Genomic DNA, 22,199 nt, shown 5'->3' on the forward strand with positions numbered 1-22,199 from the left:
TAAAATCCTGAGACTGCAGACTATGACTAAACTGTTTGCATGATGTGTACTCTGATAAATAAGAAGGGAGTAAACCATACATAGATTTACAGATAAAATTATACCACTGAACCATCCTGCATATGGCCAGTGAGAGCCAGTCAACCAGAGAATATAAGTACAGTGGCGTGCCAAAGGTTTACAGCTGCTTGTAAATCTTAGTGCCCTGTGATAAACAGTCCATGAAATGGAGAGAAAGAGCAGAGGCATTCATCTAAATTTTATCGCTGTAATCCAGGAGGGGTTAACAGGTGGTAACAACGAGCCTTTTCCTTGCTGTGAAAGAGAAACACGATTGATTTTTGGAAAAAGAAGCCCAACTTCAGCCTCAGTTTCAGTAATTTTCACATAAACTAGTTTTTTTTCCTGCATTCAAAAGCAGTCTGAGCTGACACAGCTGTGACTGTATAAATTCAAAACACAATAAATAATTGTATCATCTGTGTAAAAATTAACCGAAGCATTAAGATTTTGTCCACAGCCATTAACATAAATAGTAAATAGTGCAGGCCCCACTACATAACCCTGGGGCACTCTCTGGAAGAGAGGCCACTGAGCTACATGCACTGCTGATGGTCAGAAAAGTCATTAGTAATACACCAAACTGCTTGGTCTGAAAGGCCTACGACCAGTAGCCTCTGGCATAAAATGCCATGGTCAATAATGCTAAAGGCTTTTGAAAAACCAATAAAAAGAGCAGCGCAGTAGTTCTTTGAAGGCTTTCAAGGCTCAATAAACATCATTAAGAACTTTTAAGAAAGCAGTTTCATAGCATTGCAATTTCCTAAAGCCAGACAGAGAAGGAGATAAAGAAAAACTACTATAATCCAAGAAACTCTAAGTTGATTATTTACCAGACTAAGATCCAGAGTTTGGAAACTGGTCTGTACTGTAGTTATTGACCATTGAAGAATCACCAGTTTTCAGTAGGGGAGTAAAAAAAAAGGCACACTTCCAAATCTCTGGTAAAGGGTTCTGTTGTATGGAAAGATCAAAACACATCAACACTGGCTCAGCTATGACTCTTGCGTCCAGGCAAAAAAAGAAAGGTGACAGGAATATAAAGATGTTCACTCTTTTTAAAACTGTTGAAAAAAAGCTCAGGCTAATTGTTTTACGAGTCTGAACCTTAGCACACTTCACTGACGGGTCTTAAATTGTTTAATTATTACACTGAACAAAAATATAAACGCAACACTTTTGTTGCTCCCATTTTTCATGAGCTGAACTTAAAGATCCGAAACATTTGCTACATACACAAAGGACCCATTACTATCAAATATTGTTCACAAATCTGTCTGAGGCTACGTCCACACGTACCCGGGTATTTTTGAAAACGCAGATTTTGCTGTGCGTTTGCACCTTTCGTCCACACGTAAACGGCGTTTTCGGTCACTGAAAACGGAGATTTTTTAAAAACGCCTGCCAGGGTGGATATTTTCGAAAGCTCCATTTTTGCATTTACTTGTGGATGAGGAAAACTGAGAAAACGCAGCGTCAAAGGTGTGCGCCATGTTATTGTTTCGGTGAAATTAATTTCTACAGTGGGGGACAAAATACTGTTAACTGTACTCTCTGCAGTGTTTAAATGCTTACACATACACACACAGTTACTATCCCTGCACACATAGGTTCTGCTTCTTTGTGCCATCTTTGTTTACTATTTCCCACCGAGGCTTCTAGACTTCTGATTGGCCAACATTTCTACACGTTTAGGAATATATCGCCACCTGTTGCTTTGGCATGTTCCTACCAGCGTTTTCCTTCACTTTTGCGTTTACGTGTGGACGGGATTATTTTTTAAAACGGAAACGGAAAATCTCCGTTTTCAAAAATATCCGTGTACGTGTGGACGTAGCCTAAATCTGTGTTAGTGAGAACTTCTCGTTTGCCGAGATAATCCATCCCACCTCACAGGTGTGGCATGTCAAGGTGCTGATTAGACAGCATAAATATTGCACATGTGTGCCTTAGATTGCCCACAATAAAAGGACACTCTGAAATATGCAGTTTGATCACACAGCACAATGATACAGAAGTCGCAGCTTTTGAGGGAGCGTGCAATTGGCATGCTGACTGCAGGAATGTCTACCAGAACTCTTGCCTGTGAAATGAATGTTAATTTCTCTGCCATAAGCCGTCCTCAAAGGCGTTTCAGAGAATTTGGCAGTACATCCAACCGGCTTCACAATCGCAGACCACATGTAACCACACCAGCCCAGAACCTCCACATCCAGCACGTTCACCTCTAGGATGGTCGACCAGGTGGAGACCAGCCACCCAGACAGCTGCAGCAACAATCAGTTTGCATAAAAAAGAATTTTTGCGAAAACTGTCCGAAACAATCTCAGGGAAGCTCATCTGCATGCCCGTCGTCCTTATCGGGGACTGGACCTGACTGCAGGTCGTCACATGACAGCAGTTTGTCACATGAAAGCGTGTTCCAGTTCCTGCTAATGTTCAGCAACTTTACACAAGTATTGAAGAAGAGTGGACCAACAGCCCACAATCAACAACCTGATCAACTCTATGCCCATTGCGCACCATTTGCCTCACACAGTGCAACACATCTATATGTTGCACTGTGTGAGACAAATGGTGGCCACACCAGATACTGACGGGTTTTGCGACTTCTGTATCATTGTGCTGTGTGATTAAACTGCATATTTCAGAGTGGCTTTTTATTGTGGGCAGTCTAAGGCACACCTGTGCAATATTCATGCTGTCTAATCAGCACCTTGACATGCCACACCTGTGAGGTGGGATGGATTATCTGAGCAAACGAGATGTTCTCACTAACACAGTTTAGACAGATTTGTGAACAATATTTGATAGTAATGGGTCCTTTGTGTATGTAGAAAATATTTCAGATCTTTAAGTTCAGCTCATGAAAAATTGGAGCAAAAACAAAAGTGTTGCATTTATATTTTTGTTCAGTGTATTTTTTGTCCCCCTTATGTAAAATTATTTGCACTTCTACCTCCATTATCTTTTTCTTTTAAAATTTTCCATACTAGATGTCCAATAATGTGATTAATGTGAATTCTAGATAGTTAGCTAGATTGCTAGATAGATAAAACGATAGCTAGTTAGTTAGATGGATAAGATAGCTCGACAAATAGGTATTATATGCACAACAGTGATAAAACAAAACAAAAAAATAAAAATACGTTTAAGTTAAAGAAAAGTAGAAAGCAAGACTAAAATTGTGAAAGAGTTGCAGATTGTAGTAATAAATAATGTTTAGACTATAAATAAAAGAAACAGCTACAAAAAGGTATAATCCAGAAATGTGTGTGCCTGAAAGGTGTTTTATAATATAATAGGAATGATTTACTGGAGTAGTTGAGTAATTCTGATGCCTAAACAACACAAACGTAGATAAAAACAATTTTAAAAAATTATTCTTTTAAGAAAGAAATTAAGAAATTTTGCGATTTTCACTGTATATATTGGGATGAGTCTGGGAGGATCTCCAGGCCATGTCATAAAGACCCTGCAGGGGGCACTGAAAGATCTCCACGCTGTCAGATTAGGCTCTGAACACCTACATGAAGGATAATTAAAAACAAACAAACAATGGAGCCGTCTCTGTGAGCTGAGCTGAGACGTAAAAGTGCTGAACAAGCTGGGACATGTACTGAATACCTGAGAGCCAGGTGAGCTGCTCCAGTAGTCAGACTGATAAACAGAGGAGGTTCAATGCTTGTTTTATACAAATTTTATCTCACGATAAAAAAATGAAAGAATGAAGCTCTGAGCTGTGCCACTCTGTTTTTTTTTCCTTCTAGCAGGTGTTTGCTCGCCAGTTTATATTTAGTCTGTGGGGGTTTCCTCTCATTCAGTCGCATGCAGCTGATCTGCAGTCAGAATCGCTTCCTGTCCAGATGATGATGTAACTGAACCATAACAGGAAATGATCCTCAGCTCCACAGGGCGACATCACAGAGCATATCGAGCACCACCAATATTTGGTGAAATGAGCCGTGATGGCCTCTTAAAAGTCAAATATTTTCAGAGGTGAAGTATTTGACTGCATGCTACATGAAGTACTTGGACTGATAACACTTTTTAGTACAAGCTTCATTCATGATTTCATTTAATGACATTTGCATAATTTTTGCTAAGTGAAGATTAAATTTTTAACCTTTTTAACCCTCTAATGCGCTTACTTGTTAATAGACAACAGTAGAGGCACACAACAGAAGTAAAATCACACTTTTTACTTCATCCGCAAAAGTATAATTTAAGATTAAGCCATGGGCGATTGTGGCTCAAGAGTTGGGAGTTCGTTTTGTAATCGGAAGATTGCCAGTTCGAGCCCCGGCTTGGACAGTCTCGGTCGTTGTGTCCTTGGGCAAGACACTTCATCCGTTGCCTACTGGTGATCTCAGAGGGCCTGGTGGCGCCAGTGTCCGGCAGCCTCACCTCTGTCAGTGCGCCCCAGGGCAGCTGTGGCTACAATGTAGCTTGCCATTGTGAATGTGTGTGTGAATGGGTGAATGACTGAATGTAGTGTAAAGCGCTTTGGGATCCTTAGGGACTAAGTAAAGCGCTATACAAATGCAGGCCATTTAAAAATGGTTTATTTGATCAAACACAGAAACTCAAAAGGCTGAAAGAGCTCATCAGAGTGCTTAATATTTTCAATTAGTTTGAGTCAGTGAACACTGTCACCAATTTTAACCTCATCTGTCAGTTGGAGGCTGTCCAGCATTGCACCTAAACACAGCATGACTGTGTTTACCACTGCTGTCATAGGAATGCTGTGCTTAGCTTCAGCTAGTCTCTGCCTGCTTAACACTGACGGATAACTGACCGTAGGCTGTCTGTACAAGAGGATGTTCAACTAAAAGCTGATCAGTGAATCCCGACATAATGCACAGAGAAATAAAACCAGACTGGATTCATGTTTAGTGCCTTTCAGTGGGGAGGGAGCGGTGAATTTCCCCACCTGCTCCTCTGCTTAATTTTTAATGGCCCTGCTGGGATTTTGATGATCTCCATCTCCAAACTCAGGTCCTAATTAGGATGATAAGGGTGTAAGAAGCACAGAGAGAGACCCTGTAAACTCCTTCATGCTGACCTAAACAAAAGAAAAACAGCCACATATATGAAGACACAATGAAAGGAAAAGCAGCTTCTTCTCTGTGACAAAAGTATAACCTGAAATATTTCTATGAAAAGAGGAACAAAATCAGTCAGTGCATGCTAAATGACTCGCTCGATCCTTTATTCTGACGCAATTTTAGACTTTCAGGTAACAGTGAGTCAGTCTGAGCCCCTCCCATGCCTCATGGAAGGATTTCCCAATTCTTGCTGGGACACAAAGGAGGAAGAGGAAGATAAACCACAGCAGTCACTCACTTCCTGAACATGAGAGACCAAACATGAACATGAGAGGGCCGATAAAGACAAAAGGTCTGAAGAAGCTTCTGGTGAGAGTCACAGGAAAAGCAAGTTAGAGACTGAAAGTCTGTTTCAACCACAGACTGGGTATAAAAATGAGATGGGAAACTCACAGCTTTGTAGCTTCTGCATTCTGAAGCCTCAACATTAATAGAGCTAGAAGTGACCACGTGTGGATGAGAGGCATACACTGTACAGGTGCATCACACAGACACAGAGATCAGACTTCTTCTGGGACCACAACTCATTTGGACAGCAAATGCTGAAAGTTTAGTTTTAGTTAGTGATGTGACGTTCTGTATCGAGGCTTCGAAGCTTGTGTCGAGTAATGGAGGGAGCGTTTCCGCGATGCGCGTATCGAGGCTTGCTTCATTTATGGGAGGAGCTGAAAATGATGACGTCCGAAGCCTCGCTGCCCGGCTGTACCACGTGACTGGTTCATGAAGTGGTTCGAACTTTGCCGCGAGATATGACAGCGATATAAACCCCTCAGACTTCATTCAAAATGTGGGTGTTTGATGGAGAGTTGCAGTTAGTGAGAGTTTGGAGACAGTTTGGAGGTTTATGAGAGTGAGGAGAGAAAGTCAGGAGAGAATGGAGCCAGCTAAGAAGAGGAGGATGTCCTCCCCTGTGTGGGAACATTTTGATCTTATTCCTCCCAACAAGGTATGTAAATTTCTACAGAAGATGTATTTTCATAATACTGATGGTGCAATACAATATATGTTAAGCTGTCTTTACTTTTGTACAAGGTGAAGTGTTTGCTCTGTGCCAGGGAGCTGGGATATAACAACAACACCTCATCCATGCTTAGGCACAACAGAGCTTTGCATGAGAATAAGGGGAACACCGATTGTGGAGCAAGACCAGGTGAGCCATCAAATGTCATGATAATATAGCATGCAGTAATGTTACTAAATGATATAACAATATTATACAGCTGTAATAAGTTACGTGTGTGATATTTATATTTGTGCTTTGTCTTTATTGTCTTTCCTCAGGAGAACAATCTCCAATAGATGAAGACCTGGTTAGCATGGTGATTGAGGACTCCCAGCCATTTAGCATTGTGGAGGACAAAGGATTCAAAAGATTTGTTAAATCATTAAATCCTAGCTATGTTCTCCCCACTAAAGGTTATAAAAGCAGTGAAAATTTAGTTTTTACTGAATAAAATATGGGCAGGACTGAGGCCTCAGTGTGTAGCTGTCCATACCTCAACGTTACAAAAGCACAACCACTGTCCACACCCCAACCACACCTCACCTCACAGTAAATGATCATTTCCATTTTAAGCATTTCCAAATGATCATTTTCCATACTGCCAGTATAAATATACACAGTATACTGCCATCAATACAATATACATGTTTTACACACTCCTTTTGTTGTTGACATTTACAGGCTGTGTGCAAAATGCCACACTCTTCAAATTCATGCCAACTAATATTTTTACGTCCAGTAGGTGTCCTACTAGAGCAAATGAAGCTTCAAGAAGCTTTGCGCTGGGGTGAACCAATTGGATGAAAAGCTTCAATGCTTCATGAGGCTTCATCTGCCCATCACTAGTTTTAGTCAACTGAACATCATCAGACTAGGAGACTAAATCAAAAGTTGATTCAGATTGGATCGCTGCCAAATTCGTCCTGACGAAAGTTATGATGCAAATTATGAGTTAACGAAATTAATAATATCTGTTAGCATTAAAAAGGCTCCCACAGCACAAACGCAGTCCACAGGTCCAGTTCAGGGACTCCAATTAGCTGAGGTGAATACTACTAGCTACAGCCACCTGGCAGTCATAAACGGATACGCCCCCTTTTTAAAAATCAGGCTGTAAACATGTTTTTCTTTCAGGAGTGACTCACTATGGCAGGGGTGGGCAATTCCAGGCCCCGAGGGCCGGTGTCCTGCAGGTTTTAGATCTCACCTTGGGTCAACACACCTGAATCACATGATTAGTTCATTACCAGGCCTCTGGAGAACTGCAGGAGCTAATTTAGCCATTTAAATCAGCTGTGTTGGTTCAAGGACACATCTAAAACCTGCAGGGACACCGGCCCTCAAGGCCTGGAGTTGCCCACCCCTGCACTATGGGGTCTGCTGGAGCCTCTAGTGGACGGTGGTTGAAGCTCACCAAACTGTAATTTACTGATATTTTCAAAATAAGATTAGACGAAGCAGATCTTCTGTCAGTGTTCAGGGCTTTTGTTTTAAATAAACTTTTATTGTTGCTCGCTGTAACTACATCCTGGAGAAACTTTAAAACAGTTAAGTTCATGTCTCAGCGTTCCATGTAGAAGCTCGAGCAGCAGCTCGCGCTGGTTTCTCACCTGCAGTGTTGTTGTTGTTGTTTGTTGGGTCTGAGCACATGGACATCATTCGGTGCTGCCAGCGCTTCACCTGTAGTTGCTGCAGCCAATAGAGCATCAGCTCCTCGGTCACAGCCTGGAGAGGGTGCAGGTGGATTAAGAGACTCCAAACACTTGCGACTCAAATCCAGAAATGCTTTAAGCAACATTTGGCCTCCTACCTTCAGTATGAAAGTCCGTTCAGGTGTCTTAATTTGGAAGGTACCCGGCTCTGACTTCAGTGGGTAGGTGAAGGTGGCACCGCTGAGCTCCACCCACCCGAGCGGCATCACGTCGTTTGGTGTGCGGTAGTAGAACAGCTGGTTCTTCTTCTCCTCGTAAGTGAACCAGCGCTGCTTCCAGGCCCTCAGAGGCCCACCCTGCTTCATCAGGAAGCCGCACAGTTTGGGCTCCCCGGAAGGAAAACCTGCAGGGCCGGGCTGCATCTGGTCACAGAAAGCCTCAATGGTGAGAGGTGGAGCTGGTGGAGCCAGGGCGGATCTTTTAGCTGGAGGATCCAAGTGTCTTTTCTGGTCTGCAGGAGAAGGGGGAGGAGACTTGTGGGTGTTTAGGTGAGGAGGATCTTGGAAATGCTGAAGCCTCTCAGGTTTTTTCTCCTCTATGGACTCAGAAATATGGAGCTTATTCTGGACATCCTTTTCATCTGTTAGCAAAGTTATAAATGAGTTTCTTTTCTCATCTTTAGTTTTCTGATCTGCACAAAAAAGATCTTTGTGGTTTTGACAGTCCTGAGAGTCACCCGGTTCTTGTTCATGTTTTGGTCTGACAGAATCTCCAAGGTTCCTCTGATCTGCCCCCAAACCAGAATCTGTTGATTCAGGAAGAGGATCTAGTTCGGTTTGGTCTGGAAAGAGGTTTTCTGGTTGTGGTCGATCTGGTTTTGATTCATTTTTTGAAGAAGTTGAATCTTTAGCCTTTAGCCTGTTTGTCTCTGGAGTATTTTCTGAGGTTTTCTCCGTGTGAGGATCCCGCCGGTCTGTTTTCTCTTTAGCCTGTTTGTTCCCTCCTGGCCTCTGGTTCTTCTGTGACCCAGGCACACTGGCAGACTCTCTGCTCTGGTGGTCCTTCTTCGGAGACTCTGTCTTCAGCGTCCCCTCGTTAGCGTGGGCAGGAAGTGAGCAAGACGAGGCAGAGCTGGGATTTCCTGCTGAGCCGCTTCCATTCATCCTGCAAAAAGAAAGACGGAGGAAGGAAATTGAGTTTAATGATGTTTGTGAGGAGACGTTTGGCGGTAAACCATCAAACTGGATTCTGAGAATTTCAAATCCAGGCTAAGTGCCTTTTTCCAGACAAGGAGTATAAATAAAGGCTGCATTTGGAAAAAAGAAAACATAGCCAGCAGGAGAAGAAATGCAGGGACACAAATTCAAAGTAAACCAGTTACACATTCAGATACACATCAGTTTGTGTTGAAATATGCAATATCACCTGTATGCAGTAAAATCATGTGGACAGCCAAGGTTCCTCAAACTCATTTATTTATTAAATGATTTTTTAAAATTGATTTGCTTACTTTCTGAGTGTTTACCTTATATAGACTGTAAATAAAAGATGACTATACCCACCTTAATGCCACTCATTAGTTTTAGTATCTGTCTTCAACCTCAGAGATAGCATATAGACCATATCTGTATGACAGGGTGGAGTGTTATGTTATGCTAGCTAGCTTGACTGTCAAGCTGCATTCACAAACAGTACAACAGCATCACACAGACACATACCTGCTAATTACTGCACAGTAACATCTAAATAAAAGTTTAAGTTTAGAAATGGACTTACTGAATGGTCTGTTAGTACGATTACGCACACAGCAGCCATATTGTTGGCTAGATAATAATAATAATTATTAAAATGACAACAAAAGGCTCTAACAGCACAAACATGGCCCTGATGTCTCCAATTAGCTGAGGTGAAGCCTAGCAGACAGCTAGCAGCTGCAGCCACTTCTGTGAACTATGGCTGTATCTCATTTAAGGGACGCATTTCGAGCAGCCTTCGAATTGGGACAGCCTTCATCGCGTCGCGGTGACGTAATTGGCCTTAAAATGCGGCCTTTAAGGCTGCAGACCCTGAATTGGGATACAGCCTTTCTGCAGGTCAGCCAAAGAGGCCACACCCCTTTTGAAGCACGCTGTAATCAAGAATAACATGGGAGTCTATGCTGTAGCCTCTAGTGGACATTAGAAGAACTGCATTTTTTTTCTGTCTTTTTTTAAAGCCCTGGGGTTGGTGATGAAATTCTATTGGTTCTATTTCGAAGTTCATGCTTTAATTTGTAAAACTAAAAACCATTTACAGAGAAAAGAATCCATAAATAGTAAGAGCGTGCTGCAAGCGGACAGAAAAAAAGAGAGTTGTATTGTTATTTCTAAGTGCTGGGCTGACAGTTGAACATTTTCCTGTTTAGAGAAACATCAGCTTTGCTTTGGGTGTGGATTTTGTTGTGCGTGCAATGGCAAGCGTAGTCAGTGTCTTAATGTACAGTATAGTGCCTACTGTATATGTATATGAAGGTATACAGTCTGTGGATCATCATTTTAAAATTCAGCTGAGAATGCTAAAAGTTTTTTCTCTACTGAGAAATAAAAATCAAATAGGACCAAACCTGTAAATAATTATTTTTCCATTCTTTCTTCTTTTACTGAAGTCACGTGTTTGTATATAGTCTAAAATGTGTGTTCGACTCTTTATTCACCCGTTGGTGGTCCAGGAGCAGAGCACCATGATGCGTGAAGCTCTAAAAACACGTTTTAGTGTTTTTTTCCCGCAGTGGAGGACCTGAATCCTTCTTCTACTGAAGAAAAGCACCAAAATAAGCACAAATCTGATGAGTTCTAAAGTAATGGGACCTAATTACAGGAAGTGGTTCAGGTCCAGGGAAGCAAAACATCTAAATGACAATCCATATCTCTGCATCTCTATACACACAGATATGAAGGGGGAAAGCCAAACTAGAGTAGCGGCTCTTGACTGGTAAACGTGGCATGACCTTCTCATGTGGCAGGTCAGCCCACACGTATTTGTGGAATATCGAGTTCAGCTTAACTGCAGACCTGTGCTGTGCAGATCATGCATGTTACTGACTGCTGTTATATTCATGGATTTTTCCAGACAGCCTTCAATGAGTTTGGAAGGAGGCCGCGTCCTGTATGGACTGTTGGCTTTCAGTTAAACGGGTTTCAGATAGGAAAACCAGCTGCCCTTTAATTTTCTATTGACTACTAGACTCATTTTATTCAAACAGCTGAAAGGGGAAGATGGTAAAGGTTCCCCACATTCTGCCTTTGTCTGACAGTGTTTGTAGAGCATGTGCTTCCAGTTCGAGGTATTTGACATTTAGTTTGTGTAAGCAGTGGTGCGGCATTTGGTGTCAGCGCTGATTCACACTCCAGAGACTTGAATTCATTCAAAGAAGCACTAAGTTCGGAGATTTTCCTTTCCTTTAATTTAGTCTGACCGATCCCATCATTTAATGCCTTCCCTTTCCTCTGTAGGTGTTTCAGCTACCTGGAGGGCAGGGCTGACTGGGTTTTCCAGTCTATAAAGCTGTTGCTAGTACTTGCTCTGAGTTAGTTCTTTGTTTTTCTTCCTTGCACCTCTCACAATCCTGATTCTCCCAACTTTCACTTTTGTTGACTTACCATTCATTTAAGTTACTTCACTTTGTTTAATGTGTAATATTTTTAAAATGCTTCAGAATAGTGTGTTTGTTTTTTATCATAACTTTCTGAGAATCACTGTGACAGACTGAAGATCTTTTTTTAAAACAAATTCTATTGTGTTGTCACACTTAGTGTCAGCTGTTTATGAACACCTGCTTGGGATTTTGTGGGTCATTGTACGGAAACTGATCTAACTGCGCTGATTCAGAGTGTGCTTGATGCAATCGTCATCATGGGACAATGGCTAACACTAAAGTGTGAGATAGGTTGGAAACCCTTAAAAACCACAGATTTAAAGCAAGAGTGCTCTGTGGCCATTTTAAAAGACATTTAGCTTCTGGGGGGAGCTTTTCCCTCAATGCTGTTTTGTACATGTCAGGTTTTGGAACCAGTTCCAGATGAAACTACCAGGCTAATATTAGACTGGCAGGAAGAGTAAGAAAGCTGAAAAGGTTAGATCTGCATGACACTAAAGGGTGAGAAAAGAAAATTGCTTGAAATCAAATTAAGTGTTCAACAGGGGGGGAAAGGATCCAAGCAATGCTAAAGAAGACGTTCATGGGAAATTCTTCACCTAGGACAAATTCCTTTCAGCAGTGGTGTGTCTCATGCCTGTATTTCCTCTCATGCTATTTAAGTATTGGTGTGTGTTCAGAGCGTGCTAACTGGAAAAGCTGAGACAGTGCTGATTTAAAAGCCTAAGCGCTGCTTCCAGGAACGTAATGCAAGCATTTTAAGTGCTGAAGAAAAAACAAGCGATGGTCTGCACGTGACTTGTTTCAGTTGGGGCTGCTCCGCTGCAGGTGTGACCGCTTTTAGAGTTCACCGTGTCGGTCCCACAGCATACTGCTTGTCATCTGAGTGAGCATGAAATGATTCATGTTTGCGGCAGCAGCTTTGGCCAATATGTCTTGTTATCTAAATGTTTGTTTGACTTGGAAAAGTTTTGGCATTCTCACAGCTCACTGCACTGCCCCCGAAGGCCCAACCCAAAGCCAAACCCTCAAGCACGTCAGAGGTTTATGACAGTTTGAGCCTACTACTCATTAAGCTTATTTTACTCCTGTTGCTCTATCCTTTGGTAATGACTTACAACTGTGAGATATTTATGAGTGACTCCATGTTATTTCATCTAACAGAAACAACAGACACTGTCACCTCTCTGTGTGGAAGTCATGTATATGATGTTTATCCATCAGCGTGAACAGTTACGCCATGGCAATCCCAGGCTGCAAAGGAAGAATCAATATTCTCTGATTGATTTACAAGTGGTTGCAGAAAGTTGCTGTTGCAAGGTGAAACTGCTTTGGTTGCTGACAGATTGCTGCAGTTGCCTGTAGTTTGGGTGGAAGATGCCATCTTGTTTGCAAACATTTGACAGCTACTAGCTAAGTTAGTTAAAACAAAGACTGTGCCTTCAAAGTAAAAGTCATTCATGTCTTGTGGAATGTGTCTGGCAATGAGGCCCAACCTTTACTTTGAAAGTTATCTGTTTCCTGTTTGGTTTGCACTACTGCTAGTGGTTAGTTAGTGAGTGTTTGCAGACAAGTGGCAACCTTGCACGCAAAATATGGGTGACTATGGCAACTTCCTAGTAACCACAGCAATTAAAAGGAGTTTTTCTGGTGCAGCACCCTGTTTGCAACCAATATCACCCCAAAACGGCCAGCAACCTCTAGCAACCACTGTAAGGCACCAGGAAGAAGTGCTAGTGGCTCTTGTCTAATTTAATGCAAAACTACAAACTTAGCCAACCTATAGAGCACCCTCTGCTGGTTGATTTATTAATATAATTCTGCCTGTTTACTGGTTTTTAGCCATGCTCAACTGAGATGCTCTGCAGACAGGTGTTGTGCCAAAAACTGATTTCCAATGTTTCCGTGTGGTTTTTTTTTTATGTGTAATATCATTATATATGTTGCTAAATAGACTTTGGTGAACAGGTATTACAAAGGGGTGTATATAAAATAAAAAAAAATACCTGTGTTATTGTACTTACATTATAATCAATCAGCTCCCTTTTGTCCACTTAAAATATGTTTACAGAACTATTTTTGCATTTGTTGCAATTTCAGCTGTCCCCTTGGCCCGATTACTCTTGAAAGAGATCTTTTTAAAGTCAAAAAGAATTTTTTTAACTGCATAAATAAAGGATACAAAAAAGTCACTGCCAAAAACTGATTGCGGCTTCTACCTTGTTACAGGAATGTTGTTTGTTGCTTAAGATGACTTGATATCATTCATGAGGGATACATTTGACATATGTTTCACATATTATAGACCAACAAGTTATTTATAGCAGTTTAAATACAAACAATCAGTTTTTGGCAGACAATCACTTTTTGACACAACACTGGCTCTGACTTCGGGACATTTGTTTCATTTGTCTTCTAGAAAGACTTTTTGTTTTATGACGTTAGTACAAACAGCTCGTCATAACTGAAATCAGATGTGTTTTTCTTGTTCGTTTTGGAGGTGGATCTCTGACTGATGAAGAGCATCACTGACTTTGCTTTTTGAGCATGAAGTGATGGAAACATGAGCAGCAGGCAGGAACGCAGTTGATCCGGTCACAGAATGCAGCACAACACCGGCAGCCTGATAGGAAGTGAGCAAATACTTCATGCTTTTAGGAAAGCTGCTTATGCTCACTGATCCCATTCTCTCTCTCTCTCTCTCACACAAACACACACACATACACACACACACACACACACACACACACACACTGGTAATTACTGCAGTACTTCATACAAAACTGTAAAAAATACTTTTAAATCGTCCTTCCTCTCAGTACAAAGTCTCTACACGTGTCTACTCCCGCTCATACTTACACACACATTAAAGTAATTTTTCCACTCAGCGGAACTCCACTGTTACTTTGATTACTTATTATTACTTTGATATTTAAGGACTTCTGTAACAGCAGAAACAGTTGAGGGTTTACCTGAAGGGGCGGGGCCTGAGCCCACCTGGCGGGTCTGTTCGTGTTTGACTGACAGCCGCTGCAGCTGTTAAAGAAATCACACTGAGTCACTCCACCAGCTCCTCACTTCTTCTCCTCTTCTGGACTTCTCCCTCTCCTCGTTCCTCTCCTCCTCCTAGTCTTCTTCTTCTTTTCTGCTTTACGTCCTTTTATTCTGACTTCTCTTTCTTCCGGCTCCTTGCCATCCACCCCTGCGGCTGGGAGCGCTCCTTTCAGCGCCACGGCCCAACAACACGGAGCGAAGACGTAACTTCCGGTAAGACATTTCAAAATAAGACCAGTTTTGGAAAAGTTCCTGTGATCTTCAAAATAATGTGTACTTTTGTAACATCAAAAGAATTCACGCTACTTAATAGCTAGACGAGGAACTTTTTAGGAACACTTGCACTTGAAATATTTTATTTCACTTTTTTAACTTCACTAATTACAGAACTGTTTAAAAAGTTTTAAGCCGCCCATCATTTTTTTTTATTTTTTGCTTCCAAGCGTCCAGACCTTCTTGAGCAGTATTTCTTCATACTTTCTGAAGAACTGTCAATGCTTTTCTTTGGACATTGGCTCCTCTTTCATTCATTTTCAGTACACCTCCTGTACTAGACCATTTTAGAGCAATGTTTTTGGTTTGTTTATAAGCAACTTCAATGCTCACCTATGAGTCATTCAAACATAAAAAAGGCAGATAACGAGATGAATCAGTGTTGTGTCTACACACAACTTAGCAAAGAGCTAATTTTAAACTGTGTCTTTAGGCAGCCTGTCATAAAATATATCATTTGTTCCATTCCTTTGGTTACATCTATGAAAAATATCAAAGATTAGACAGTTTGACAGCATAAAATTGTATTTTTGAAACGACAAGGCGAATCCTAAAAAACTATTAGCTGGCTGTAAGGAAGAGGACACCCTTACTATATTTATTGGTCCATCTCACTGTGTTTCCAGCCGCTAAGGGCCGCCCTGTTACACTGGCATATCTCAGCATGGTGTGCAGTGTGTCTTTAAAAAGATTGACACAGGACTTGAGAGAAGCATCTTGACCTTCACTTCAGGTAATCCATCTACTGATCACTGAAGTCTCATCAGGCTGTCAGGAAGTCATTCTTAATGAAAGGGAAAAGGGAGAAGGGGCTGCAGTATGTCAAATTCCACAACAAACTCATCTGAAGATCAGTGGCAACGGGTCTGATGGAGCAATGAATCCAATTTTAAAAAATTTTGTTCAAATCACCAGTAAGTATGGAGTGGGTTAGGAGAGAGGTACAACATGAACACTGTTTAATTTATTTTACCGAACGAATCATATGTGCATACATGTCATAGTCATAGCATATAATCACACTTATTATTTCCACTACAGAAACTAAGCCTGACTAAAAACAGAGAACATGAAGTTAAAGTTTGTCTCCATCTGCTGGCAGCAGGAAAAACAACAGTGTGGGGGATCGCATCCACAAAGCAGTCTTATCTAGATCCCATTTTCCCAGTAGAGGATGGGGAGCCAGGCATAATTTTATGGAACACAAGAAAACTTAAGAAACAAACCTGTGAATGATAAAATAAAATAGTCTGGAATCAGGATCCAGTTCTGGCAGTAACTGAGACACCTGTGATCTCCTTTCAATCTGCTGGTTTTAAAGGAGGTCCTACAAGCTACTGAATCAGGAGATGTTTTTAGTTTGTCTGTATAAAGACCTGTGACAAAGTGAGAAGTGATCTCATCTGCACCAAAGCTGCATGAATTTATTTTGTTCTTCATTGTAAGTGTGTTTTCTTAGATATGAGCCTTAAGCATAAACAGCTCTTCTCCTCTGCATGGAAGCTGTTAGATGATTTGTTTCTATTTGGTTTTGATGATGATGGATGAAGGATGCATGAGCAGCTCATTCTGTTCTACAGAGGGCACAGAGGAGGGAGTCCATGACTAACTATCCATGACTTCTGTCCATGTCCGAGCCCCACATTCAGATCACTCCACCTTCATCATTCACAGCCAAAGTTTTAGTGTGTTGTGTTGAAGAATAAAAGCGGTGGCACACTTTTCAGTCTGCTGGACCTGGAATTAAAGCACCAGCACCAGTGTGGCCATGAAGAATCAGTAGGAAGAATAATTTGGTTATTCACATTTCTAGTTCTTGTCTCGTCTCTGTCTTGTCATCAGCATCTCTTTTGGAAGTCAGTTGTGTTCCCGGGATCATTTCTCTGTGTGTCATACCTTTGTCTGTCATGTCTGTTTGTTGTCGGTCCCTGTGTCAAGTTCACACGCCTCAGTGTGTGTGTGCTACTTTTTACAATCCCTCGGCTCGTGTGTGTGATGTTCAGCTCTGCCTCCCCTATCTCATCAGTTAGTTGTGTTCAGCTGTGCTCCCAGGTGCGTCCATTCTGCTCTAGTCTCCGTCTGTGTCTCGCTCTGTTCTTTGTCACGTCCTCCCTCATGCATTTTACTGCCTTTGTCATAAAACTAATTACTGTAGTCCAAGTGATGCATGAGCTGGTTTTGCAGCATCACTCTGAGACAGGATTCTGATTTCAGTCTGAACAGCGCCACATTAACACACCTACATCAGGAAAATCAAGAGTAACAAACTACAATTTTGTTTCAGTAGCATTAGAAATTTAATGAAGACATACAAAATTTTACCTTTATCTTCATTTTACATGAAAACATAATTATTTTTTATTAAAAATCAGCAAGAAAGTAAATTTTGCATTCATTCCAAGACAAAATGCTCACTTTTTCTGTACTCTGTACTCCAGATGTTTGATCTATTTTCTGATGATTTACTGAAGAAAACTTCAGAAAGTGCATTTTCAGGTAAATGTTCTATGCTCATATCAACATGTGAGATATATGGCAGCTCAAAACAAGTCAGAGCATATGATGGGTCTCCTTTTTACACGAGGATTATCTTTTAGCTCTGAGTCATATTTTCATCCATCCATCTTCGTCTGCTTATGCGGGGCCAGGTCGTGGGGGCAGCAGCCTAAGCAGAGAAGCGCAGACCTCCTTCTTCCCGGCCACCTCCTTCAGTTTGTCTGGGGGAACACCAAGGCGTTCCCAGGCCAGCCGAGAGATGCTCTCCACCGTGTCCTGTGGGACATGCCCGGAACACTTCACCCAGGAGTCATCCTTGTCAGATGCCTGAACCACCTCAACTGGCTCCTTTCGATGTGAAGGAGCAGCGGCTCTACTCTGAGCCCCTCCCGGATGGCTGAACTCACCCTATCTCTAAGGGAGAGGCTAGCCATCCTTTGGAGGAAGCCATTTCTGCCTCTTGTATCCGTGATCTCATTCTTTTGGTCACTACCCACAGCTCGTGACCATAGGTGAGGGTAGGGACGTAGATCAACTGGTAAATTGAGAGCTTTGCTTTTACACTCTGCTCTCTCTTCACCATAACAGACCGGTACAGCGTCTGCCTCACTGCAGCCGCTGCACCAATCTGTCTGTTGATCTCCCGCTCCCTTCTCCCGTCACTTGTGAACAAGACCCTGAGATTCTTAAACTTCTCCACTTGGGGCACTCCACCCTTTTCTAGATACATGCAAATCTTATTATTATTGTGAAACAGAGAAACACCAGAGATATTCACATGTTCTGTATAATATTCTGGACAGATCATATTGATCAAACAACCTTTGCATGCAAGAATGTTTTCCAACTACTTGAAGGGCATGGATCATTTGGATTTGCTTCAAATAAGTTTGGCTGTAGTTTTTAATAGAGCTATCTCCTGTGCTTTTGTAGTTATGATGGAATTACCTGATTTTCTAACAAATGAAAAGTAATTCGGCAGCACGGTGGCACGGTGGTTAGCACTGTTGCCGCACAGCAAGAAGGTCCTGAGTTCAATTCCACCATCAGGCCGGGGTCTTTCTGTGTGGAGTTTGCATGTTCTCCCCGTGTTTGTGTGGGTTCCCTCCGGGTACTCCGGCTTCCTCCCACCATCCAAAGACATGCAGCTTGTGGGGACAGGTTAATTGGATAATCCAAATTGCCACTAGGTGTGAATGTGCGAGTGAATGTGAGTATGAATGGTTGTCTGTCCTTGTGTGTTAGCCCTGCGACAGACTGGCGACCTGTCCAGGGTGTACCCTGCCTCTCGCCCCATGACAGCTGGGATTGGCTCCAGCACCCCCCGCGACCCTGAAAAGGATAAGCGGTAGCGAATGGATGAATGGATGAAAAGTAATTTAAAATTGCACTAAGGGCGACCATGGTTCAGGGGCTTGGGATGCTCATCTTGTAACCGGAAGGTTGCCGGTTTGATCCCCAACTCTGTCTGTCTTGGTCATTGTGTCCTTGGGCAAGACACTTCGCCTACAGCCTACTGGTGTTGGCTGATGGCGCGATATGGCAGCCTCACTTCTGTCAGTCTGCCCCTGGGCAGCTGTGGCTACAACTGTAGCCTCCACCAATGTGAGAGGGAATGAATAGTGGAATTGTAAAGCGCTTTGAGGGTCCTGAAAAGTGCTATATAAATACAACCCATTATTATAAAACAGTGTGAAAATCTTCAATTAACTTAAATAAAATAGAAAAAAGAAAATGTAAGGATTTTTAAGAATGGGATTTTACGTTGTCTCAAATGTTTTTACAGAACACTTAAACTCGTAACAAACAAATAAAACAAATAAAGAAACAAATAAAAACTGAACTAAAACTCATTCTGGAAACTAAACTAAACATACAACCATTTAGTGATAACTGTTTTGTATTAACGGTTATTTATATGTTGTGAAACCATGACATCTCCCTGTAAGAGATATTACAGGATGCGATGCTCTGAGTGAACAACAGGTGGCAGCAGACTTTTACGTTTCTCTGCAGAGCGTCTTTAGGTTTGCTTCTCCAGAACAACAGACGATCCTGTCCACAGGTGCAAGAATAACAACCTCAGTACTTTAAACAGGAGTATGAGAATTAAAAGTCAAACATCTAAAATCTTCACAGTAAAAACAAAAACCCCAACAAGAAGTAAAACTGAAGAAATCAACTTTCTCTCTGCAGGGCAGGAAAAGTCTCCTGTATTGGTTACCTGTGTCCTCTGGGCTTCGCTGCATGTATTTACTGATCTCATGCGAACATGAGGATCAATTATTGTCCCGTGTAGGCCCCTGTAGCTTACTGAAGCAGAGAAAAACGAATTAAAGAGGCGAGAAGAAGCTGCCAACAGGAACAGAGCCGGCGGGGCGATGAGGCCAAACAAAGAGGATGGATTTCGGACTGAAGCCTAAACCTTCCTAAATCAGTTAGTCCTGAGCCCATCCTGACCTCTAATCTGCTCATCCGGCCTTTGAAGCGTGCACTTCAGGGGGAGGAAAACCGATCAGCCAAATGTCCCACTCTTAAGTGACAAAATGCCCTGAGGTGACACACACACACACTGTGAGGCAGCTGGATGAGGTAGAAACACTCCTGACTTTGTCTGTGATGTGTGGACAGCTGCAGCGAAGAGCAGCGCTGTGTCTGATCAGACCACCTCAGTCGAGTTCAACACAAGTCCAAGAGCAAGTATGATGACCGAGTGTCAGCAAAGTCAGGAGGCTGGAACGCACGTTTACAGGCTTTTCATTTCAAATGTCAAACACAGACAGACTGAGTTTCAGCTTTTACGAGACTAAAACAGAGTAAGGACATGTTGGGAAACCAATGGTGGTCCATCAGAACTCAGTGCCACCCACCAGACCCCCTCACAGTCAGCTGAGTAGTAAATTTAATGAAACCATACAATAAATGTTTCCACCACACTTTCAGTAATTTCAACAGTAACAACGTTAATTTAGAGTTTTTTAACTCAAATCATTTTTCCATCATTTTTTTAGCCTTGAGATGTATGCGTGTCATTTTCAGGACTGACATTTTAGCTCTTGAAGATGATCCTGGTTTATAAATGTAGGTAAAAATTCAAAGCTTTGTGTCTTTTCTCCAAAAGTGAGGAAGAACATATTTAATGAATGAATGTGTGAAATTTTTACTGACAGTGTGCTTCATTAGTTTTCCCTTCTAATCAGATCCTGGAAATCAGCTAACAGGTCTCAGAAACACAGGCACACATGTGCTACACATTTCTATCCCCGCAGGTAGTTAGTTAAATGTACCTCCTAAGAACCTAAAAGTGATAATGCCTTTGTTTTTGAGGACCAAAAGAGTTAAAATCTGCACTGTTTCTCCTAGATTTAAAGTTGTAGGATCGGAAGACATTGTGTATTTGGGCAAATACAAAAATAAAACAGGTAAAACATTAATTTGATCTTTAGATTTTAGTGTATGCTGAAGTTACCAGACGATCAGTACTGGACAAACACGGTCTGCCCCTATGATGGGGGTTGCAGAGGAACCGCCACTTCTGCACCTCTCTGGACCAGTTTTCCTGGCTCTGCTCAGACTCCAGCAGGTCTTGTTTGGGTTCAGGGAGGATGGTAGCAATGGCGTGTCCAGCGGGGTGGCCTGGGGGGGCACAGGCCACCCCCCCAACCAGACTGGCCACCCCAGGTGCCACCCCAAAGGTAAAACAATAAAATTCAATCAAATGTACGATTATGTTTTCACGGTGAAGCTCAGATATCCGAGTGTAAGTGAATGCAGCATCGGCTTCTGCGCTATGCGCATCACGTTAGCAAAGGTAGGAGAGCCAAGCGCGAAAGACGGCACTGCAGGAAACAATTTTTCGGTGAAAGAAAATGAGGACAGAATAAATGTCCCGGTAAGTAATATTAAGTTTGTTGAGTTTAGTAAACTTCGGTGAAATTAGAATCCCAAGGAGAAAATAACACTTAAAGAATTATTGCAGCCGTCGTATATTTCAGACAGTATGCTACTGAGGGCAGCTAACATAAGAGTCATGAGTTATAAGATATCATCTAAGTCGTAACATTGCTGTATGGAGCTGCAGATTTGGTTGCAGGTTAACATTGCTGGACTGGCCATCGGGCATACCGGGCATATGCCCGGTGGCTTATTTTTTTTAAATTTTTTTTGTAATGGCATGAACAATGACAGGTGGTGGGCTGGCCAGATGCTGGCAGATGTGTAAAAATAACTCAGTTGTTTGGTGGTGTCTATGGCGGGGCTTCCACAGAGGCCAGCAGGTGGATGAGGGAAGGGGAGGCAGGAGGAGAGCCCCGAAGCAGCCGCCAGTCCGAGTGTCAGGTGAACTGAACTTCAGGTAAGAAGTTATGACCTGCAGTCTCTCTGGGTCAGATATAAACCAAGTTTAGGTGGAGTTTATTTTCATGTTGCTGACTTTTTACTGTCAGTTGCAATAACTCGTACTGCGTTCTAGCCAGCTTGATGGAGTTTTTAGGTGGGTGATGTTACTGATAGTGAACTTTATTTTATTCATAAGGTTAGTAGAGTTGCCAACGGCTCCTTAAAAAAATGGGATGGTCCCTCATTCAGAGAAAATATTACACGTTTCGTATTGAGCTGAGAAGAGACGCAGTTTGTCCCGGACTTTAGCTATAATGGAAAAAAGACACAAAGCTGGATTTATTCTGTCTTTATGCTGCACAGCTGCCTCTTCTCTCATTCTCTCCCCCTCCCTCTCCTGTTTCTACTTCAATCATAAAACTGATCAATGATCAGCTGATCGGCTTTTCTCTCTTGTTTGTTTATCACTCACTTTGCGCCAGAAAGAGGAAACCTGCAGATGTCGCGCTAAACAACAGCAGCACGTTTAAGCTTGATCAGCTGTTGTTAGAATGTATTTAATATTAATTTCTAGTATCAGC

General features: G+C 42.1%; 1 protein-coding gene across 1 annotated transcript in view; it reads right to left on the bottom strand.

The window, feature by feature from the left end:
- The window catches only part of LOC146717015 (TBC1 domain family member 2A-like), a 33,155-nt gene extending 18,463 nt beyond the window's left edge, over window positions 1-14,692 (bottom strand). Inside the window, exons 1-3 of the mRNA XM_085435030.1 lie at window positions 14,430-14,692; window positions 7,982-8,987; window positions 7,782-7,896 (exon numbers count right to left, since the gene is read on the bottom strand). Of these exons, the coding sequence (XP_085291156.1) occupies window positions 7,782-7,896; window positions 7,982-8,986 (1,120 nt within the window). The 5' untranslated portion in view covers window position 8,987; window positions 14,430-14,692. The remainder of the gene's footprint in view (window positions 1-7,781; window positions 7,897-7,981; window positions 8,988-14,429) is intronic.
- Window positions 14,693-22,199: the final 7,507 nt, after the last annotated feature.

Source organism: Copadichromis virginalis, linkage group LG2 (assembly GCF_057382275.1).
Source record: "Copadichromis virginalis isolate Kocher_CV1m ecotype Utaka linkage group LG2, C_Virginalis_male_GT1.1, whole genome shotgun sequence".
In the NCBI taxonomy this organism is placed as follows: domain Eukaryota; kingdom Metazoa; phylum Chordata; class Actinopteri; order Cichliformes; family Cichlidae; genus Copadichromis; species Copadichromis virginalis.